This window comes from Monodelphis domestica, chromosome 6, assembly GCF_027887165.1.
Source record: "Monodelphis domestica isolate mMonDom1 chromosome 6, mMonDom1.pri, whole genome shotgun sequence".
In the NCBI taxonomy this organism is placed as follows: domain Eukaryota; kingdom Metazoa; phylum Chordata; class Mammalia; order Didelphimorphia; family Didelphidae; genus Monodelphis; species Monodelphis domestica.
Window position 1 is genome coordinate 81,822,272 of NC_077232.1, and position 18,982 is coordinate 81,841,253.

Sequence of the window (18,982 nt, forward strand, 5' to 3'; positions counted from 1 at the left end):
AACAATTCCTCATGGGATTGTTACATGGCCTCGAACTCTCTGTAGATGAGGCCAACTATAGGATAGTTTTGACTTAATCTCTTCCAAGGAATGGGTCAAATGACCTTTGAGGGTCCCTCTCCCCATGTTATCTCGCATACCCTCTAGCCAGGCAGCAGCCAGCACTACGGTGGGGCTCCGCCCCGGAGTGGGTGGGAGGGGCGTGGGTCTGTCTCTCGTCAGCTATTGGCAGCCGCAGTTTCTCTCTACTTGTCACTCTCCGCGGCGCCCCCTCTCGTCAGTGTCAGTGCCTCCTCCCAGCTCAACCCCGTGCCGAGGGCCGCTTCCCGTCGCGGGGATTGCCGGGACAGTTCCAAGATGGCGGCGACGGTCCGCGCCGACCCGGGTCTTTGCCAAGAGTTCCATTCATTTCCCGGCTGCTGATCGGGGCCGCGGAATCGCGGGAGAGGCCGGGGGCCGCTGGGCAGGGCGCGAAGGGTCACGCCGGGCCCGGGGCTGGCTTCGGGAGCCGCGGGGCCTCCCGCTGACAGGCCGCCATGGCCACCCTGGAGAAGCTGATGAAGGCGTTCGAATCCCTCAAGTCTTTCCAGCAGCAGCAGCAGCAGCCTCCGGCGCCGCCGCCGCCGCCGCCGCCACCGCCGCAACCGCCCCAGGCGCAGCCGCTGCCGCAACCGCAGCAGTCGCCCCAGCAGCCGCCGCCTCCGCCGCCACCGCCGCCGCCGCCTGGGCCATCCGGGGTGGAGGAGCCGGCGCACCGACCGTGAGTGGCTGGCGCCGGGCAGACTGGCGGGCTGGCGGGCAGGGAGCTCCTGACGTCCCGGTCCCTCCCGGGACCCCTGCGTGGGCTGCTTTCTGACCCTGAGAAAGGGGGATTAGGGGGGGTGTCGCTGAGCACCTGTCGTCTTGGTCTCGTGGTTACGCGGGATCCTCAGTATGTCACTAGCCCGGTCTTGAGGAGGGGGATCTGTGTGTGTGTGGGGGTCCTTGCCTTTCAACCCTGTGGGTAAATCATGGCACTCTGACGTCCTCAACCCCTAGAGGATGTGGGGACCCCTGGGCTAGCTTCTGGTCTTGTCTCTTCCTCCGTCCTGAAGGGACTTCATAGAGACCCGTTCCCTCCCCGACCTCGAAAGGACATAGGAGCCCAAGTATGTGCTTTGAGGAAGGGGGCACCCCCTCCTCCCCTCCCAGAGGAAGGAAGAGTAAAGCACCCCGTAACTTGTACTTTTTCTGGACTGAAACTCCCTTAGTCTTCTGGGAGGAGAAATTCTTATGCCCCTTTCAGAGATCCCGGAACCGTTGTTTGGGAAATGGACCTGTTTCTGGTCCCGTTAATTTCCTAGAAGACTTAAAAGAGAAAGTCCTTCCCGTCTGTGTATTTGTGTATTTCAAGCTAATGGGTCCTCTTCCCCCTCTTCCCTCCCTCCCCATCTCCCGTCCGCAGAATCTTTCAGCTTCCTGCTTACTGTCCTGTGTCGCTTGCCACTTATCAAAGTTTGAAAGGAAGTTGAAATCTAGAAATTGTCACCAGTGAGAAAGGTTTAGTTAGACTCAATTGTTCATTTAAAAAGTTAATGACATGGATCTTAGTGGTGGTGGTGGGCCGAAGGTGTCCTGTAAGAGAGAATGAATACATTACAAAGAGAAACCTAGGGTTCTCTTAGGGCTGGAAAATTTTGATTTTTCTAATGTTAAATTCTAGTCTGGGCCAACTTGATGATGATGAAGGCTCTTAACACCTTACTTTCCATGATGGTTTGTAAGGATTTGACTAGGTTGTACCTACTTATAAAAGTGAAATAAACTTATTCTAGTCTAGGAATTTTAATTTTGAATGAATGAGAGACAGTGGTAGTGACTAAGTAGTAAAAATTTCCTGAAAACCATTATTTTTTCTTTTGGAAAAACTATTGTTGGGGCTTAGGGGAATATGATAGTCTTGAATATATTTTCCCTATGTTATTTGTGTATAATTTGTTTGGACTTGGCAATTATGATAATTCTGAGGTGCAGATGTGTCAGTTTGAAGGAATGAAAAAGCATTTAAGTGCTTTCTGTGTACCACTGTATTCACTGGGGTTGCAGTAGAAAGTGACAATCTCTGTTCTTAAGAGCTCACATTCTAAGGGGAAGACCACACATAGAGGAACAAAATAAATAAATGAAACAGAACTTCATAAATGTCATTCTTTTATAGACTATTTGCCTAGCAGTCTGCTATCCTTTTCTTGAGGAGATTTTATTTAATTGAAACAAATATATAGACCATTATGAAAGCTAAGGACTTGATGGGATGTTTTACCTTGTGTTTTAGTAATGGTTAGGATATGTCAATGAATAATGGCCTAAATATATAGTCCTGTATTTTTCTAGTAATATCAGTGTAAATAATAAGAAAAGAATTCACTGAAAAATAATTACTCAGAATTCTTACAGATACTTTGTTGGTTCCAGATTTTCATAGGTGTAAGTTATTTCTCCACCAATACCAGGCTGAACCCCATCATTGCTTCTCCTATAAATTTGTTCATGTCTTCACACTCCTTAGAGAATCTACCCAACACATTGGGGATTTCTCTGTTTTTTTTTTCAGCGTCTTCAGGATACCAGCAGTCTTGCTATACACCTAGCCTACCTTTTTGTCCTGGACATTGATCTACCTTTAAACACTAATTACAGTTTAAAAAAAAAGTTTATTTTTATTTTCCACAGACATAAAACATGTCATTATACAAAAACCAAAAGAAGTTTGTGAGACTGAACTTCAGTTATGTGCAATTTGCTTTGAAAAACAGTGTATTTAAACTTAATGAGGTTGTAACAAGTCAACCTGCTTGTCTTCAACCCTTCAGAGCCTTGTTTTCTTATGTGTATTTTTGATGCTCTTTTCTTTTTTGCATCTTTTCTTCACAAAGACCTATGCTTTCAGATGATTTTGGTAGCTGTGAATAGCTACCTAATTTAGAGAATACCTAGCCAAGTTTAGAGAAGCTGATCATTAATTAGTTGACCATAAACCTTTATTACTTTTTTGGGGAAGTAACTAGTAACATCCTCCCCAAATAAAAATCTTAGTCAAGCAAAATAAATCAACACATTGGCACTGTCCAAAATTGTCCCATTATAAACTTGTGTCTATCACCTCTCTGTCTCTAGGTGTGGCACATGCTTCTTCATTATTCTGAAGTTATCGTTAGTCTTAGAATGGTTCAAAGTTCTGAAGTCTTCCATTTTTTTTCCTTGACATTATGGAGGTAATTAGGCAAATTATCTTGATTCAATTCTTTTCACCAGTCATTTGAGTCATAGCAATCTTACCAGGTTTTTTTGAATCTGTCACCTTCATTATTTTTCAACCATAATTACATTCGGATACCAAGATTTGTTAAGCCATTCCCCTGATCAATGTGTACCCACTTTGCTTCCAATTTTTTTCTACAACAAAAAGTGCTGCTATGATTTTTTTTGTCCACATGAGTCTTTTTCTTCTGTCTGATCTTTTTAGGATATATGCCTAATAGTGGTATTGCTGGAAAAGAGTTTGGTGATATTTAAAATACAGTTCCAGATTGTTTTCCAGAATGATTGGATTGGTTCACAACTCCACCAATAGGGCATAGTGTTCCTGTTCTCCCACAACTGGACTAACAATTGTCATTTTCATTTGTTAGTCATTTTTGCTAGTCTTATTTATGTGAGGTAGAACTCCAGCATTTTAAACTTTACTCTTCCCATTCAAGTCATTGATAGTAATATACTATTGTCTAGTTATATCCACTATGTCTTTCCATTGCAATTTATTAGACCTACTTATAATTTGATTCTTTTGAGGTTCTGGTATTCCATGATTTATAGTTACAAGTTATCACTGGGACAATCTTGATGTTAAAGGGATAGATATTTGTGGCAATAAGCTGTTTAGAATCTGCAAATAAGTAGGCCCTCAATGGAATCTCAAATGTGAGCTAACCAAGTGAAGTATCCTGATCAATTCCGGGCTCAGTTTTTGACTTAATTGGTTTTCAAGGTATGCATATGCTAGACTACTAGTCTAGCTTTATATCACTGACTGAGCAGTATGTGTTTTTCATCTACTCATGTTTGTCTTGTGTGGATGGTTAGAATAACTCTTTTGTACTGTTTTAGCTTCCCTCTACAGGCTTTGGGAAGATTCTTGGTCGTGGCATGGTTAGTGTGATGCCATGGACAAAATTTCTGTGTTAGAGAGCGCAGGGTTAAAGCTTATAAGATTTTGCCACACAAAAATGTGCCAATTTAAAGGCAACCAAATAAACAGGAAATTTTAGAATGATAAACCAGAATCCTCTTCACCCTTATCATTCTGTTCAATTCAGCAAACTTTAAGTATAAATTTGAGCTGTGGGGTGGGGCTTAGTTAGGTAAAACTGCCACCTCCTTTTGCCTTCTGAAAGTTTACATTCTGTGGGAGGGAGAGATACACTTGATACAAATATATGCATTATAATTTGAAAAAATTGTGAACATTAACAGTTGTGAGGATTCTGGAAGCCTTCCTGGTATGTGCATGTGACTTTTTTTTTTTTAAACCCTTAATTTCCATCTTAAAATCAATACTGTGCATTGGTTCCAAGACGAGAGCTGGAAGGGCTAGGCAGTGGAGGTTAAGTGACTTGCCCAGGGTACTCCTGCTAGAAGTGTCTGAAGCTACATCTGAAACCTCCCACCTCTAGGCCTGGCTCTCATTCACTCTGGCAAGAAATAGCATTCTGAATTTAGAAGGTCAGTATAGTGTATATGGAGGGGAGTAATTCAGATGTATAGACTATAAATTCCTGGAGGTCAGGGCTTAGTTTTTGTCTTCAGGGCTTAGTTTTTGTCTTCAAATTTCAGCTTTGAACATCATAATTTGCTATGCAGTAGATATTTAACAATAGGATTAAATTTGAGATAGGATATAAGCCTAGACAGAGTCTGGTGTCAGAATGTTAAGGGATTAAATGAGGGAGGGGTTTGTATTTTGTCCTAGGGGCATCATGGGTCTATTAAAGGTTTTTTGAGCACAGTAATGACTTGGTCAGACCTGTGCCTTAAGAAAATTATTTTGGTAGCTGTGTTTAGTTATTTTAGAAAAGTTTCTCATCAATTATGTGGCCATCAAACTTTTGATATCTTTTTTGGGGCCTGAACAAAGGATGAAAGGAACACTAAGGCAAGTAGGATTTTTCACTCTATTTTGGTGGAGGAAGTGTTCATATAGTTTAAAGTACTTGTGAAGTATTAAAATAAACATAATGGAAAGAACACCAGGTTTGCAGGAGGGCCTGGGTTCAAAATCTTGTTTTGCCACTTAGTACTTATATGAACTTGATTTGGTTCATTAACCTTCTGAATCTCAATTTCCTCATCCAAAAAATCATTATCACAATCATAGTAACATTTATATAGGACTTTAAAGTGTATAAAGCACTTTAATATTATTTTCATTTTTGTGGTTTAAGAAATTGTAACTCAAAAAAAGTTAAATGATCTGCCTAAGGTCCCATGGATAGTGATGAGTATTCTTCAAAATGGAGGATTCTGTTGGGATCCCATGGGCTTTGTGGGTCTGTTTTACCCTTAAGTTCTCTACTATCTCACCCAACTGGTACTTCCTGACAACTTCCCCATTGTGCCCTTTCCTAGTACTGTAAAAACTCTCAACCTTCTTCCATTGACTCCTGGCTCCCTTTAACCCTCATTCACTCACTTCATTGGCTGTGTAGGTAGGTATCTAGGAAAATTACATTCCTTCCTCCCCCATCTCTACACTCTCTCCCTCAAATAACCTGGTGGCTGCAGCAAGTACTCCCTGCTGGCTCTGTATTGCTTGGCTACCTCTGTTAGCAGGCATGTATAAGGAGATGTCACTATTTAGTTTTTCTTCCTAAATCCATTGTTCTTCTGAACTCCTCTACTGCCATTGAAGACTACTATGCTTTTAGAAGTCAGCCATGTTGACAACTTTGTCATCCACAGCTCTTTTCTCTCACTCACATGTTCAGGCATTTGCCAAATATTGTTGTTTCTACCTACATAATATCTCTCACATCTGACCTCTTCTCTGATAGGATCACCACCCTGGTTTAGTCCTTTGTACTTCCCAGGACTATTCTGATTGATATTTGATTTTCTTCTGATCTGTCCTCTGCACAGCTGCCAAAGTGATTGATCTTGTTGCTTTTCTACTTAAGATATTCTAGTAGCTCTCCACTGACTAGGACGAAATATTATTTCATCTTTATCTTATCTTCTTTAAATGTCTGATTTGTGGGTAAGCTTTATAATTCACAGAAACGTTGCTTGAGCAGTATGTGTGTATGACTTTTAAGTAAATAAATATATATAGATTGAGAATGCATATCTAAAAATATTTTACTGATAGGGGTGTGTGAAAAAAGGCTGGCACTTTCTGGACTTAGATGAACTTTAAAGTGCCTTCCTGCCCTAAATCTGTGATCCCATAATTTTAAGCTGAAGAAGAGGCTGATGCAAATAAGCATATTTACTTGACCTCTTCTCTTTTCTCACTCCCATAGCTCAGTTGAAAAACATAAAGCTCATTTGTCTGAGATCTGTAATCAGTGCCTACCTTTCTATTTTGTCTGGTCTTCTGGGAGTCACTCTTGTGAGAAACATTTTCATGATTTTAAGTGGAAAGCAGAGTCTGAACAAAGTCTAGGAAGCTTCTTATACTCCCCTATGTCTTGGTGATGTAGGGAAAAGAGAGATGATGGAGATTGTGGGGAAACTTGCCACTGCTGCTTCTGGGAGACCAATGAGACTGAAGCTATGGTACTAAAAAGAAGGTTATAGGGTGCTCTCAGATTTGGGGAAATTGGAGCCTATATTCAGAGCAGTAAAGTATATTTTAATATTAATGTCTTTTTCCTTTCAACTTGTATTTCATAAGCCATTTATTTTTGGCCATTTATTTTTGGACATGATGTGGCCAAACAGCTATAGTCTTTAGAAAGAAAAGTACTTCCAAGGGGACAACAGTGGATAGAGAGCAGAAGCCTGGATATGGGAGTTCCTGGATTCAAATTTGACCTCAGACACTTTCTAGCTGTGTGATCCTTAAATCCTGTGAACTTAACCCCAGTTGCCTAGCCTTTACTGCTGTTCTGCTTTGGATCTGATAGTTTCAATTCTAAGACAGAAAGTAAGGGTTTAATAAGAAAGAAGCCTTCAAAGAACTTCTATAGGTATTGAACTGTGGAATTGACTCTTTATCTTGTCATAACTAATTCTCATTTTTGATTATAAACTTTTTTGTCTCTGATGTTTGAAAGGCAACTGTAGCTTTGTGTGTTTGCTGGGGAGTTTCAGCAAAAAAAGGCAGTTTTTTGGGGGGGTAAGAGAGAAGTTGATTTCTCTTCTAGTAAAACATGTACAAATGACAATTTCTTCTAGTTCAATTCTGAGAAAACTTTGGAGAAGAGGACTTTTTAGGAAATTGGTGTGCTTTTGCAATTTGAATAATTTAGCTGCCCAATCCATCTCTAAATTTTATTCTATTATCCCCAAAGGAAGTAAAAAGAGTTCATATATTTTTTTCTAGTGGTAAACCATGCAACATAATCTGGCGTGGACCGAATGCCTTATAAATAGTGTATTTGTTAGTTGTCCAGATGAAATGTCTTTCTGATTTTAAAGCCTAACCCCAAAAGGGCCTTTTTCTTTTCCCCTGACAATTTGATACTGCCTGGATTTTTTTTTTAAACTTTATGTACGGCACAAGAAGTTCCTTTTAAGGCATGCTTTCCAAAATGGATAGATTTAAATTATTTTAAATCAGATAAAACCATTTTTTAGAGAATGTCATTTCATGTCTTAATGGCTCAATATGTCCAAGTGGTATTGTATAGTAGTTCCAGGAACTGAAACTAAATGAACAAGTATTATAGTGGATTTATTCAGTGTTTTATTGCTGTTTGAAAAAACAGACATTCAGGGGGCAACTGGGTGGCTCAGTGGATTGAGAGCCAGGCCTAAAGATGGGAGGTCCTAGGTTCAAATTTGGCCTCAGATACTTCCTAGCTGTGTGACCCTGGGCAAGTCACTTGACCCCCATTGCCTAGCCCTTACCACTCTTCTGCCTTGGAACCAATACACAGTATTGATTCCAAGACAGAAGGTAAAGGTTTAAAAAAAAACCCAAAAAACATACATTCAGTAGAACAGGCTCAGAGGATTCCATTTTTGTTAAAAAAGCTTAAGATCCTTTAATTTTTTTATATGATAGGGATTAATAGAAATGATCTCTCAACTCTCATTTTACAGATGAGGAGACTGGGACTCTGAGAGGTATAGTAACTTGCAGAGGTCATGTAGCTAGTTAGTAATGGAGCTAGGGAATGAACTTGAGTCTTTTCAATTAGGATCCTTTTGTGCTTTTGCACCTTACCTATATCCCAGCATTCATTATGAGTCACAAACTGAGAAATCAAGCTTATTTTGTTGGTATTGAACTGATAGATTTAACCTCTTTAAAGGATTAACTTCAGAATGCCTCCTTATCACAAATGTACTTTTTATAAACTTAATCAAGTGATTGGGGGATTTTCATTTGTTGTCTCAAGTAATCCAGGATTTTAACTCCAGTTCATCCTTCGATTCAAATGTTATAGATCCTTTCCTTACTCTTCTGTTAAAACTTTTTGATGCTCATTTAACATTGCAATACTATTGAATAAAAATGACTTGGAGGGAAGTTCTTGATTTTACACATTTAGTATATTTAGCTGTTTTTGATTTTCCATGATGAAAATCCTTATATGATTTTTGAATTAAGCCTTTTATGTCTTCTTTAACTTTGATTGACATTGGGCACATTCTATTCCCTAGATGTTAATTTATCATGCATGGCCTTGTAAATGATAGAATGATCGTTTCAAGTATGTCACAGTTTTATTTAAGGTATCTTTATTTTTTATGGGATTGAGTGATTTGAGTGGAATTTGAGCCCAAGTCTTTTGGCTCCAAACCTGGCTGTATTTGGCCACACTGCTTCTCATTTTGTTTGACCATAAAGGCTACTTTCATTAAGTATCTATGAAGTGTAGTGTGCTTTTCTGGACATTTTGAGAATTACTTATAAGACATTGTTCTTGTCTTCAAAATGCCTACAATTTAGTAGATCAATAATGTGTTTTTTTAAAATGTTTTTATATTATTTATGAATTGATGAAAAAGCCATACTTTTTCATAGATAAAAATCTTTGCAATGCTTTTTAATTCTCCTTGGCAACACCAACATATACTTATGCAGTAGTTTTAATTGTCTTCATTCCATCTTTATAGTCTTTTTATTATTTTCTTGATATCTTTTTCTTTTAAAATAATCTATGTCTTGGAAATTTGTACATGGTTTCATTTTTTTTTTTGGCATGGTTGAAGGAAATCATAAACCATGTCAAAGCCTGGCTTTTAATTCAAAATTGAAAATTACATTGAGAGTTTTTCTCTTAGCTTTTGAAATTTAGTTCTGTGGTCCTCAGTATTAACAACATCTCTCTAAAACCATTTGTTTACATTGGAGTTGTCTGTAATAATATGGTCACAGAGTCATTTTTTTTTATATTTTATTTGATCATTTCCAAGCATTATTCATTAAAGACATAGATCATTTTCTTTTCCTCTCCCCCTCACCCCCCATAGCCGACGCGAAAATCCACTGGGCATTACATGTTTTCTTGATTTGAACCCATTGCTATGTTGATAATATTTGCATTAGAGTGTTCATTTAGAGTCTCTCCTCTGTCATGTCCCCTCAACCGCTGTAGTCAGGCAGTTGCTCCTCCTCCGTGTTTCTACTCCCACAGTTTGTCCTCTGCTTATGAATGGTGTTTTTTTTTTTCTCCTAGATCCCTGCAAATTGTTCAGGGACATTACATCGCCACTAATGGAGAAGTCCATTACGTTCGATTATACCACAGTGTATTAGTCTCTGTGTACAATGTTCTCCTGGTTCTGCTCCTCTCGCTCTGCATCACTTCCTGGAGGTTGTTCCAGTCTCCATGGAACTCCTCCACTTTATTATTCCTTTTAGCACAATAGTATTCCATCACCAACATATACCACAATTTGCTCAGCCATTCCCCAATTGATGGGCATCCCCTCATTTTCCAGTTTTTGGCCACCACAAAGAGCGCAGCTATGAATATTTTTGTACAAGTCTTTTTGTCCATTATCTCTTTGGGGTACAGACCCAGCAGTGCTATGGCTGGGTCAAAGGGTAGATATTCTTTTGTCGCCCTTTGGGCATAGTTCCAAATTGCCCTCCAGAATGGTTGGATCAGTTCACAACTCCACCAGCAATGAATTAATGTCCCTACTTTGCCACATCCCTTCTAGCATTCATTACTTTCCTTTGCTGTTATGTTAGCCAATCTGCTAGGTGTGAGCTGATACCTCAGAGTTGTTTTGATTTGCATCTCTCTGATTATAAGAGATTTAGAACACTTCTTCATGTGCTTATTAATAGTTTTGATTTCTTTATCTGAGAACTGCCTATCCATGTCCCTTGCTCATTTATCAATTGGAGAATGGCTTGATTTTTTGTACAGTTGATTTAGCTCTTTATAAATTTGAGTAATTAAACCTTTGTCAGAGGTTTCTATGAAGATTTTTTCCCAATTTGTTGCTACCCTTCTGATTTTAGTTACATTGGTTTTGTTTGTGCAAAAGCTTTTTAATTTGATGTAGTCAAAATTATTTATTTTACATTTTGTGATTCTTCCTATGTCTTGCTTGGTTTTAAAGCCTTTCCCCTCCCAAAGGTCTGACATGTATACTATTCTGTGTTTACCCAATTTACTTATGGTTTCCTTCTTTATGTTTAAGTCACTCACCCATTTTGAATTTATCTTGGTGTAGGGTGTGAGGTGTTGATCTATTCCTAGTCTCTCCCACACTGTCTTCCAATTTTCCCAGCAGTTTTTATTGAATATTCCACTGATCTTCCTTTCTGTTTCTTAGCCAGTACCAAATTGTTTTGATGACTGCTGCTTTGTAATATAGTTTTAGGTCAGGGACTGCAAGGCCCCCATCATATGTGTTTTTTTTTCATTATTTCCCTGGATATCCTTGATCTTTTGTTCTTCCAAATGAACTTTGTTATGGTTTTTTCTAAATCAGTGAAGAAGTATTTTGGTAGTTCAATGGGTATGGCATTAAATAGATAAATAAATTTGGGTAGGATGGTCATTTTTATTATATTGGCTTATCCTATCCATGAGCAGTTAATGTTTTCCCAATTGCTCAAGTCTAGTTTTAGTGGTGTGGAGAGTGTTTTGTAGTTGTGTCCATATAGTTCCTGTGTTTGTCTTGGGAGATAGATTCCTAGGTATTTTATTTTGTCTAAGGTGATTTTGAATGGGATTTCTCTTTCTAGTTTTTGCTGCTGAGCTGTGTTGGAGATATATAGAAAAGCTGATGATTTATGTGGGTTTATTTTGTATCCTGCAACTTTGCTAAAGTTGTTGATTATTTCAATTAGCTTTTTGGCACAGAGTCATTTATACTGGTGGTTGTCTTCTCAAACAGGGAAAGAGAGAAAAGATTGATAGAAAATTAAGAGAAAAAATTTTAAACAATGGCCATTAATTTTAAGTCATAGAAATGGATACATGCTTGGAGATTTAGCTTTTGATTAAAATAATAAGCATTCTAAATGGGGGCAATTTTCTTTTAAATGCAGGTTTTAAAGTAGAAATCACTAGCTTTGTCTAAGTGGTGGTAGAATGATTAAACTGTTCTTGGTTTTTAAATTTGGGGCTTCAGTATAGTATGTTTTTGCTTCACTATTTGATAGAAAAGATTCTAGTCCCTGAATAAAGGTAGAACCCTACTATTTTTTCCCCTGAATTATTTTGACTATTTCTTGGTGGTATAATTTAGAAAAAATTGGCAAGTTGGAACATGCCCAGAAGAGTGAAGTCAGGATGTTGAGGGGATCTTAGAACATGGAGAAAAGAAGACTTAAGGATGACATTACTGTCTTCATATATTTATAGAGGCATTAGATTTGTTCTGCATTGCCCCAGAGGACAGAAGGTAGGTGAAATATATATGAATCAGACTTTGTCTGATAGGAAACATTTTTTACTTATTTTAATTATCTAGTAGTAGAATGTGTTACCTGAAAAAGTAATGAATTCTGATTTCCTGGAGATATTCAAGTTAGAGACTGGATGATCAATTGTTGGGTTTCTTATTGAGTAGATTTGTGTTTCAATTATAAGTTGACCTGGAGGACAGTAGATCTCTTCCAACTCTGCAGTTTTTTTATTCTATGAAATTTTACAAATATAACTTGATGGGAGATATCCCTTCAAGTCATATTAATAGTATACAAATAAAAGTTGTATCAAACTAATTGCCTTTATGAACATTTAAAATCCTTATCTGGCATCTATTATCCAGATACCAATGGTCCTTTTCATAATTAAACCAAAATCTCCTGTGATCCCATTCTGCTAAGTAAGATCTTCTTTTCTTTGCCATCAGAAACGTTCTAGCATGCAAACATGTAATTGGAAGCTCTTCTTTTTTTATGCATTTGTGTATTATTTAATGTATATATTATTTATATGTGTAAGAACAAATATTGGTTTTTGTGTATATATACATATTTTATACACAAAACAAATGGCAACAGTGGACAACATCTGAAAATTGATATCTCATTGTGTATTGTTTTTGATATGCAGTTTTACTAAACATCTGGCCTACTATTAAAAACCTGTAGGGAAAGCTCTTGAAGTTGGTTGCTATTTATCCATCTATAGAACAATTTCCTTTTTTCCTCAATTAATTCAGTGCCTGGCTGACAGCTTTTCCATCTCAATTTCTGTCTCATACTAAGGAACTTCTTTTTTTGCCCTCTCAACTATCTTGCCTTCCCAATTCCTTAGTCTGTTTAGTTCCCATGATTTACTTTCACTCTGCTTTAGCTATTGTAAGATTTAAATTAATATTTAATACTACAGTAATTATATTTTAATCACCTGAAGTAGAAGGAATAAAAAGGAAATAGAAGTTAAAAAAACCCCAAATTATCTAACAAAATTAAAACCACGGGAGCAAGTTCTCCTGCCTCTCCCTCACCTCACTTCCACAGCATACTATCACTGAAAAGGAGAGAGAGGCAGGGCTACACCAAATTTATATCTTCCCTCTGTCAGCATGTAATGTGAGAAGGAGAATGGGGTCCTGGGAATTGTAGTTCTGGGGTTCATATTCCAAATTCCACACTATACATGGAAATGGTCATACCCTTGAACTTGCTACCACCTACAAGCATTCTACTTCTATGACAATGAACTCTGAAATTCCATTACTGATTATAATCTTTTGTCATTTTAGCTTTTCCTATGCCTTAAAAAACTCCTGACCATTCTTCATCCTCACTTATCCTCACTATGACCTCCAGCCTCTTTATTGCTTAGTTCTCTCCCAGACCATCAACCCTGCCTAGTGTATACTCTCTTCCTTTCCCTATATTGACCCTTTGCTGAATCATTCAAACTATCATTCTCTCTACTTGAATCCCTTGCTCCCTTATCTGTTGTTGATCAGACCTTGTCAAATCCCTGTCTTGGCGGGGGGAAATCTCTATCTTATAGTATGTAGTACTCTGGATCTTTTCACTTGGTAGTCTTATCTGCTTCCATGGATTTAATTGCTATCTACATGCTGATGATTTTCATATCTACCTATCTCACTGCCAGTCTCTCTTGATCTCTAGTTGTAAAGGGTGAAATTATGGGTGAGACTGAAAAAAATCTAAATTTAAATGGTTGCCAAGGGAAATCCCAAATAATAAAATACCCAAGTCAGCTGCCACATTTTTATGGTGATTTAATTACAACAGGAGGAAGAAAATATTAGAGGGAGAGAGAGAAAAAGGGAGAGAAGGAAAGAGGGAGAGAAGGAAAGGAGTTTAACTCAGAACCACTCTGGCTCAGGCTGAGCCAAAGAGGGCGTTAAGGCCTTGGAGAGTCAAGGCAGAGAAGGGAGTCAGTCCTTATCACTCATGTGATCCATCTGAAGAGAAGCTGTCTGTGGGGCTCCTCCAAGCTCCAGCTCCAGGATAGAACTGAACTTTTGCCCTCTCCACAGGAAGTCAGGAGAACTCCAGAGGCTGTTCTCTATCTCACTTCCTGAGTCTCACATGTGCCAATAGTGGCTCAAGCTTGATTTAGGACAGCTCAGAGGTCTGTCCTTTTTTTTTTGCACATGTCTGTTGAAGACCATTTTCTCAGATAATTAAATTTTGAGTTTGATATGGACCTTCCTAATCTTGTTAAACTAAGAAGGGTGGAGAATGCAGAGTTTCCAAGACCTGATTCTGTTATTCCAAGTATCTCCATTGTTACTGATCAGGAAACAGCTAAATCACATCTTCTAAAGGATGGTCTGATTAGGGTGGAATAGTTTTAAAATTCACATAGTGTTGCATCTCCAACCACCATTTAGACATCTCGAACATCTTATACTCAATATGTCCAAAATGGAACTCATTATCTTTTCCCCTAAACCCTCCCTCATTTGTATCTTTCCTATTTCTGCAGAAGCAATACCATTCTCCTAGCCCCCCAAGTTCACAACCTGTGTGCCATCTTGGACATTTTCTATATTTTCCATCTTCTATATCCCATCTTTTGTCAAGACTTGTCTATTTCACTCTTACAACATCTCTCAAATATGCCCCCTTCTCCTCTCTGACACTGCCGCCATCTTGGCCATTTTGGTCCATGCCCTCATCACCTCATGTCTGGTTTATTGCAGTAACCTCATGGTGGGTGTGTCTACCTCAAGCCTCTCCTCACTGTAATCCATTCTCTGTCTATCACTTAAGTGATTTTCCTAAAGTGAAGATTTGATCATGATGCCCCCCCAACCCTCTCTAATAAACTCCAGTGACTTTCTATTGTTCCAGGAGCAAATACAAAATACTTTGTTGGGCATTCAAAGCCTGTTATAACCTAACCCTCTCCTATCTTTCCAATATTTTTATACCTTACTCTGACACATACTCTTCAATCCAGTGACACTGGACACCTGGCTGTTCCAGGAACAAGGCAATTTATCTTTCAGCTGCAGTCATTTTCTCTAGCTGTCTCATGCCAGCAATGCTCTCCCTCCTCCATTCCAACTATTAACTTCCCTGGCTTCCTTTAAGTCCTAACTGAAATCCCACCTTCTACAGGAAGTCTTCCCCAACCCCTCTTAATTTCAGTGCCCCCCATCTGTTGATTATTTCCAAATTATCTGTAGATATCACCTTATATATATTTGCTTGCATGTTCTTTCATTAGATTGTAGCTCTTTGAGATCAAGCACTGTCTTTGTCTTTTTTTGTGTCTCTAGCATTTTGTACAATGCCTAGCACATAGTTAGTGCTTGATAAATGTTTGATTGATTGGGGGCAGCTGGGTGGCTCAGTGGATCGAGAACCAGTCCTAGAGATGGGAGGTCCTAGGTTCAAATCTGGCCTCAGACACTTCCCAGCTGTGTGACCCTGGGCAAGTCACTTGACCCCCATTGCCTAGCCCTTGCCACTCTTCTGCCTTGGAGCCAATACACAGTATTGACTTCAAGATGGAAGGTAAGGGTTTAAAAAAAAATGTTTGATTGATTGGTGACATCTGCTTCATTTTCTACCATTTACCTGCTGTTGATTAGAGCTGAAGAAAATCACAAAACTTTTTATTGAGTCCATTACAGTTTTATTTTATATCATCTTAGTGGAATTCTGACTGAAGTAATAACCCTAGAAAGAAGATGCCATTATAATTTCCATTCTATTGTTGATGAAGCTGACGCAGTTAAATGATTTGCTTGGTTATGTAGCTAGGAAGTATCTGAGAATGTAATTGAACTCGGGGCTTTTGGATTTCAAGCCCATTTTTCCATTCTCTGTGCTCCCTAGATGCCCTAGAAGTAAGATACTTTTTATATCACTCAAGTCTGTTTGTTGTCACAACTTTTTCATTTATTCTCAAGTCTCCACCTTATACTTCCATGTAAAAAATTGAAACCATTCACAAGAACTCCCTCTATTTGGCTCTACTTCTCCCTTTACTGATACCTTGCTCAAAGAGATGTCTTCTCAGTGCCAAGGCCAACCTTTAGTCTGGAAATTTTGAACCCATGTCCTCCTGAATTCTTTAATTGCCCTCACTATCATGCTTATTTTCTCTCTAATTTTTAATCTTGATTTATTAACTGACTTAACTGCTTCCTGCTGCCAACAAAAATGCCCATATCTTTCTATCCTTAAAATTCACAGTTATTCCTACCATTATGTTACTAATTGTCTTGTAGCTTTCTTTTCTTTTGTTTAAATTCATTAAGGAAGTTTTCTATACTATTTTTTTCCATTTCATCTCTCATTCCTTTCTAAACCCTTTGGAATCTGGCTCCTAACCTTAGCCATTCATCAGAGTGTGCTCTTTTTTTTGCCAAATCCAGGGGCTTTTTTCTCAGCTCTTATCATTCTTGACCTCTGTAAACTTTGCCATTATTCCTTACTCTCTTCTTCTGGTAAGTTCCTGGCTAGTCTTTTTTGAGTTTTTTTGTGATACTGCTTCCTCTTTGTTCTCCTAGCTATCTGACTGCATCTTCTTGGTCTCTGTTGCTGGATATCTTCATTCACATCATGTCCCTTTGCATGTCCCTCAAGGCTCTTTTCTAGGCCCTCTTCTTTTTCCTTTATATACCTTAGCTTTATGATGTAATCAGCTCCTCTAGGTCCCATTATCATCTCTATAAAGATGATGCCCTTAGCTATATAGGTAGTCCTAGATTCTCTCCTGAATTTCAGTCCCACATTATCACTAGCTTTTTGGACCTATAGAATTGACAACTTACTTTCAGGTCCAAAACAACTCATTATCTCTTCTCCCACTCTTTTTTTTTTCTTTTACAGGTTTTATCTCACCACTGATCATCATAGGAACTTTGACCTGCTCCTTTTCTGACTTGGGCTGATTTGTTAGTCTTCTTTAAAAATTTAAATTAAATTTATTTAAATATTTTGATCCATATTGTTCATTTTTGTTAGTGAGTAATCTAATAAAATGAACCCCCCCAAACATAAACCCAACTAAGCAATTTCTCTGGAGGTGGATAGCATTCTTTGACCTAAGTCCCTCAGAATTGTCCTGACTCTGTATTGAGATTAGTTAAGTTTATCACAGTTGATCATTCCACATTATTGCTGTTATTGTGTATGTTTTTCTGGTTCTACTTATTTTATTCTGTATCACTTCTTATAGGCTGTTCCAACTCTTTTTGAAATAATCCTATTCATCAGTCCTTATAGCACAATAGAATTTCATCACCAACATATACCACAATTTGTTTAGTTATTCCCCAATTGATGGACATCCCTTTAGTTTCCAATTCTTTGTACCACAAAAAGAGCAGCTATAAATATATTTGTACATGTAGGTACTTTCCCTTTAAAAAAAATTCTCGGGGGGAGGGGGAAGCTGGGTGGCTCAGTGGATTGAGAGTCAGGCCTAGAGATGGAGGTCCCAGGTTCAAATCTGGACTCAGACACTTCCCAGTTGAGTGACCCTGGGCAAGTCACTTGATCCCCATTGCCGAGCCCTTACCACTCTTCTGCCTTAGAACCAATACACAGTATTGATTCTAAGATGTAAAGCAAGGGTTTTTAAAAAGAAATCTCTTTAGGATACAGATCTAGTAGTGGCATTACTGGATCAAAGGATATATGCATTGTTTTATAACCTTTTGGGCACAGTTCCATATAACCCTTCAGAATGATTTGTTACTCTTTAGAGAACTTGTGGCATTGACTTAGCCCTCTACAACTTAGATCTCTGGAGTTCGAGAGATCCACTAGCTTCAGTTTTTCTGGTAGGTAGTTACCTGGCAAACTTTCCTTTCTTCCTAACTTACTTTTTATTTTTGACGTCATCACCATCTTCCCAGTTGTCCCAGCTCACAGATTTGGCCTTGCCCTTAACTTCTCACTTTCCCTCAACTGACATATTTAGCTTGTTAAATCTTGTTTCTGCATTTACTACATCTTTTATATACACAGCCCACTTCCCTCCTACAGGTCCTCATCAACTCTTGCTTGAACTACATCAGTCGTTTTCTAATAATCATTATTCCAGCTTCAGGGCTTTCCCTACTACAATCCCTCATCTGTAAAAGTAATTTGTCTAATGCACAGGTTTGGCCATCTCCTTTCTACTTAATGTACTTCTCTTGCTTCCAGGATCAAATATGAGATAGTTTGGCATTTAAAGCTTCATAACTGTTTACATTTTCTTACAATTTCCTTCTGAAATTTCTTCCCATTTTCATGTTATACATCTTGTATGTTCACAGCTATTTGTGTATTATCTCCCCAATTGTGATGTGAGCTCCTTAAAGGCTTACACAGTTGTTGCCTTATTTATATCTCTATCACTTATTCCAGTATCTGGAACACAGCTTGTTGACTGGTGGTTCATTGGTTATCCCCTTGAAGTGCCTGGCACAGTCTTGGAAATTATATGGGTTCAATGAATGTTGAATGAATAAATTGCATTGAGAAGTGAAAGATTGTGGCTAACTATCAATTTTTATTTTTTTAGAAAGAAAGAACTTTCAACTACTAAGAAAGACCGGGTTAATCATTGCCTGACAATATGTGAAAATATAGTGGCTCAGTCTCTCAGGTAATTAAAAATAATATATTTTTAGTATTTTATATTCAAAAAATGTTTAATTTCTCCCAAAGAACTTAAAATCTCCAAGACCTTCCATTTAGAATGTATCAATTTATTAACAGGGGACAAAATCATTTAAAACATTTATGGCATTTGGGTGACTGTAACTTGTATTCACAGGCAACACTATTGTTGCTATTCATTCTTGAAATTTTATACTCAATATTTATAATAATTTTTACTATTACTAAGGTAATTTAAAAAAA

General features: G+C 38.2%; 1 protein-coding gene across 2 annotated transcripts in view; it reads left to right on the forward strand.

Annotated features, from left to right (window-relative positions):
* Positions 1–263: 263 nt before the first annotated feature.
* Positions 264–18,982, forward strand: part of HTT (huntingtin) — a 195,767-nt gene continuing 177,048 nt past the window's right edge. The window contains exons 1-2 of one of the 2 annotated variants that reach the window (XM_001364825.5): positions 264–760; positions 18,642–18,725. In XM_001364825.5, the coding sequence (XP_001364862.1) occupies positions 537–760; positions 18,642–18,725 (308 nt within the window). In that variant the 5' untranslated portion in view covers positions 264–536. The remainder of the gene's footprint in view (positions 761–18,641; positions 18,726–18,982) is intronic. The other variant, XM_056802364.1, reaches the window with a different exon arrangement.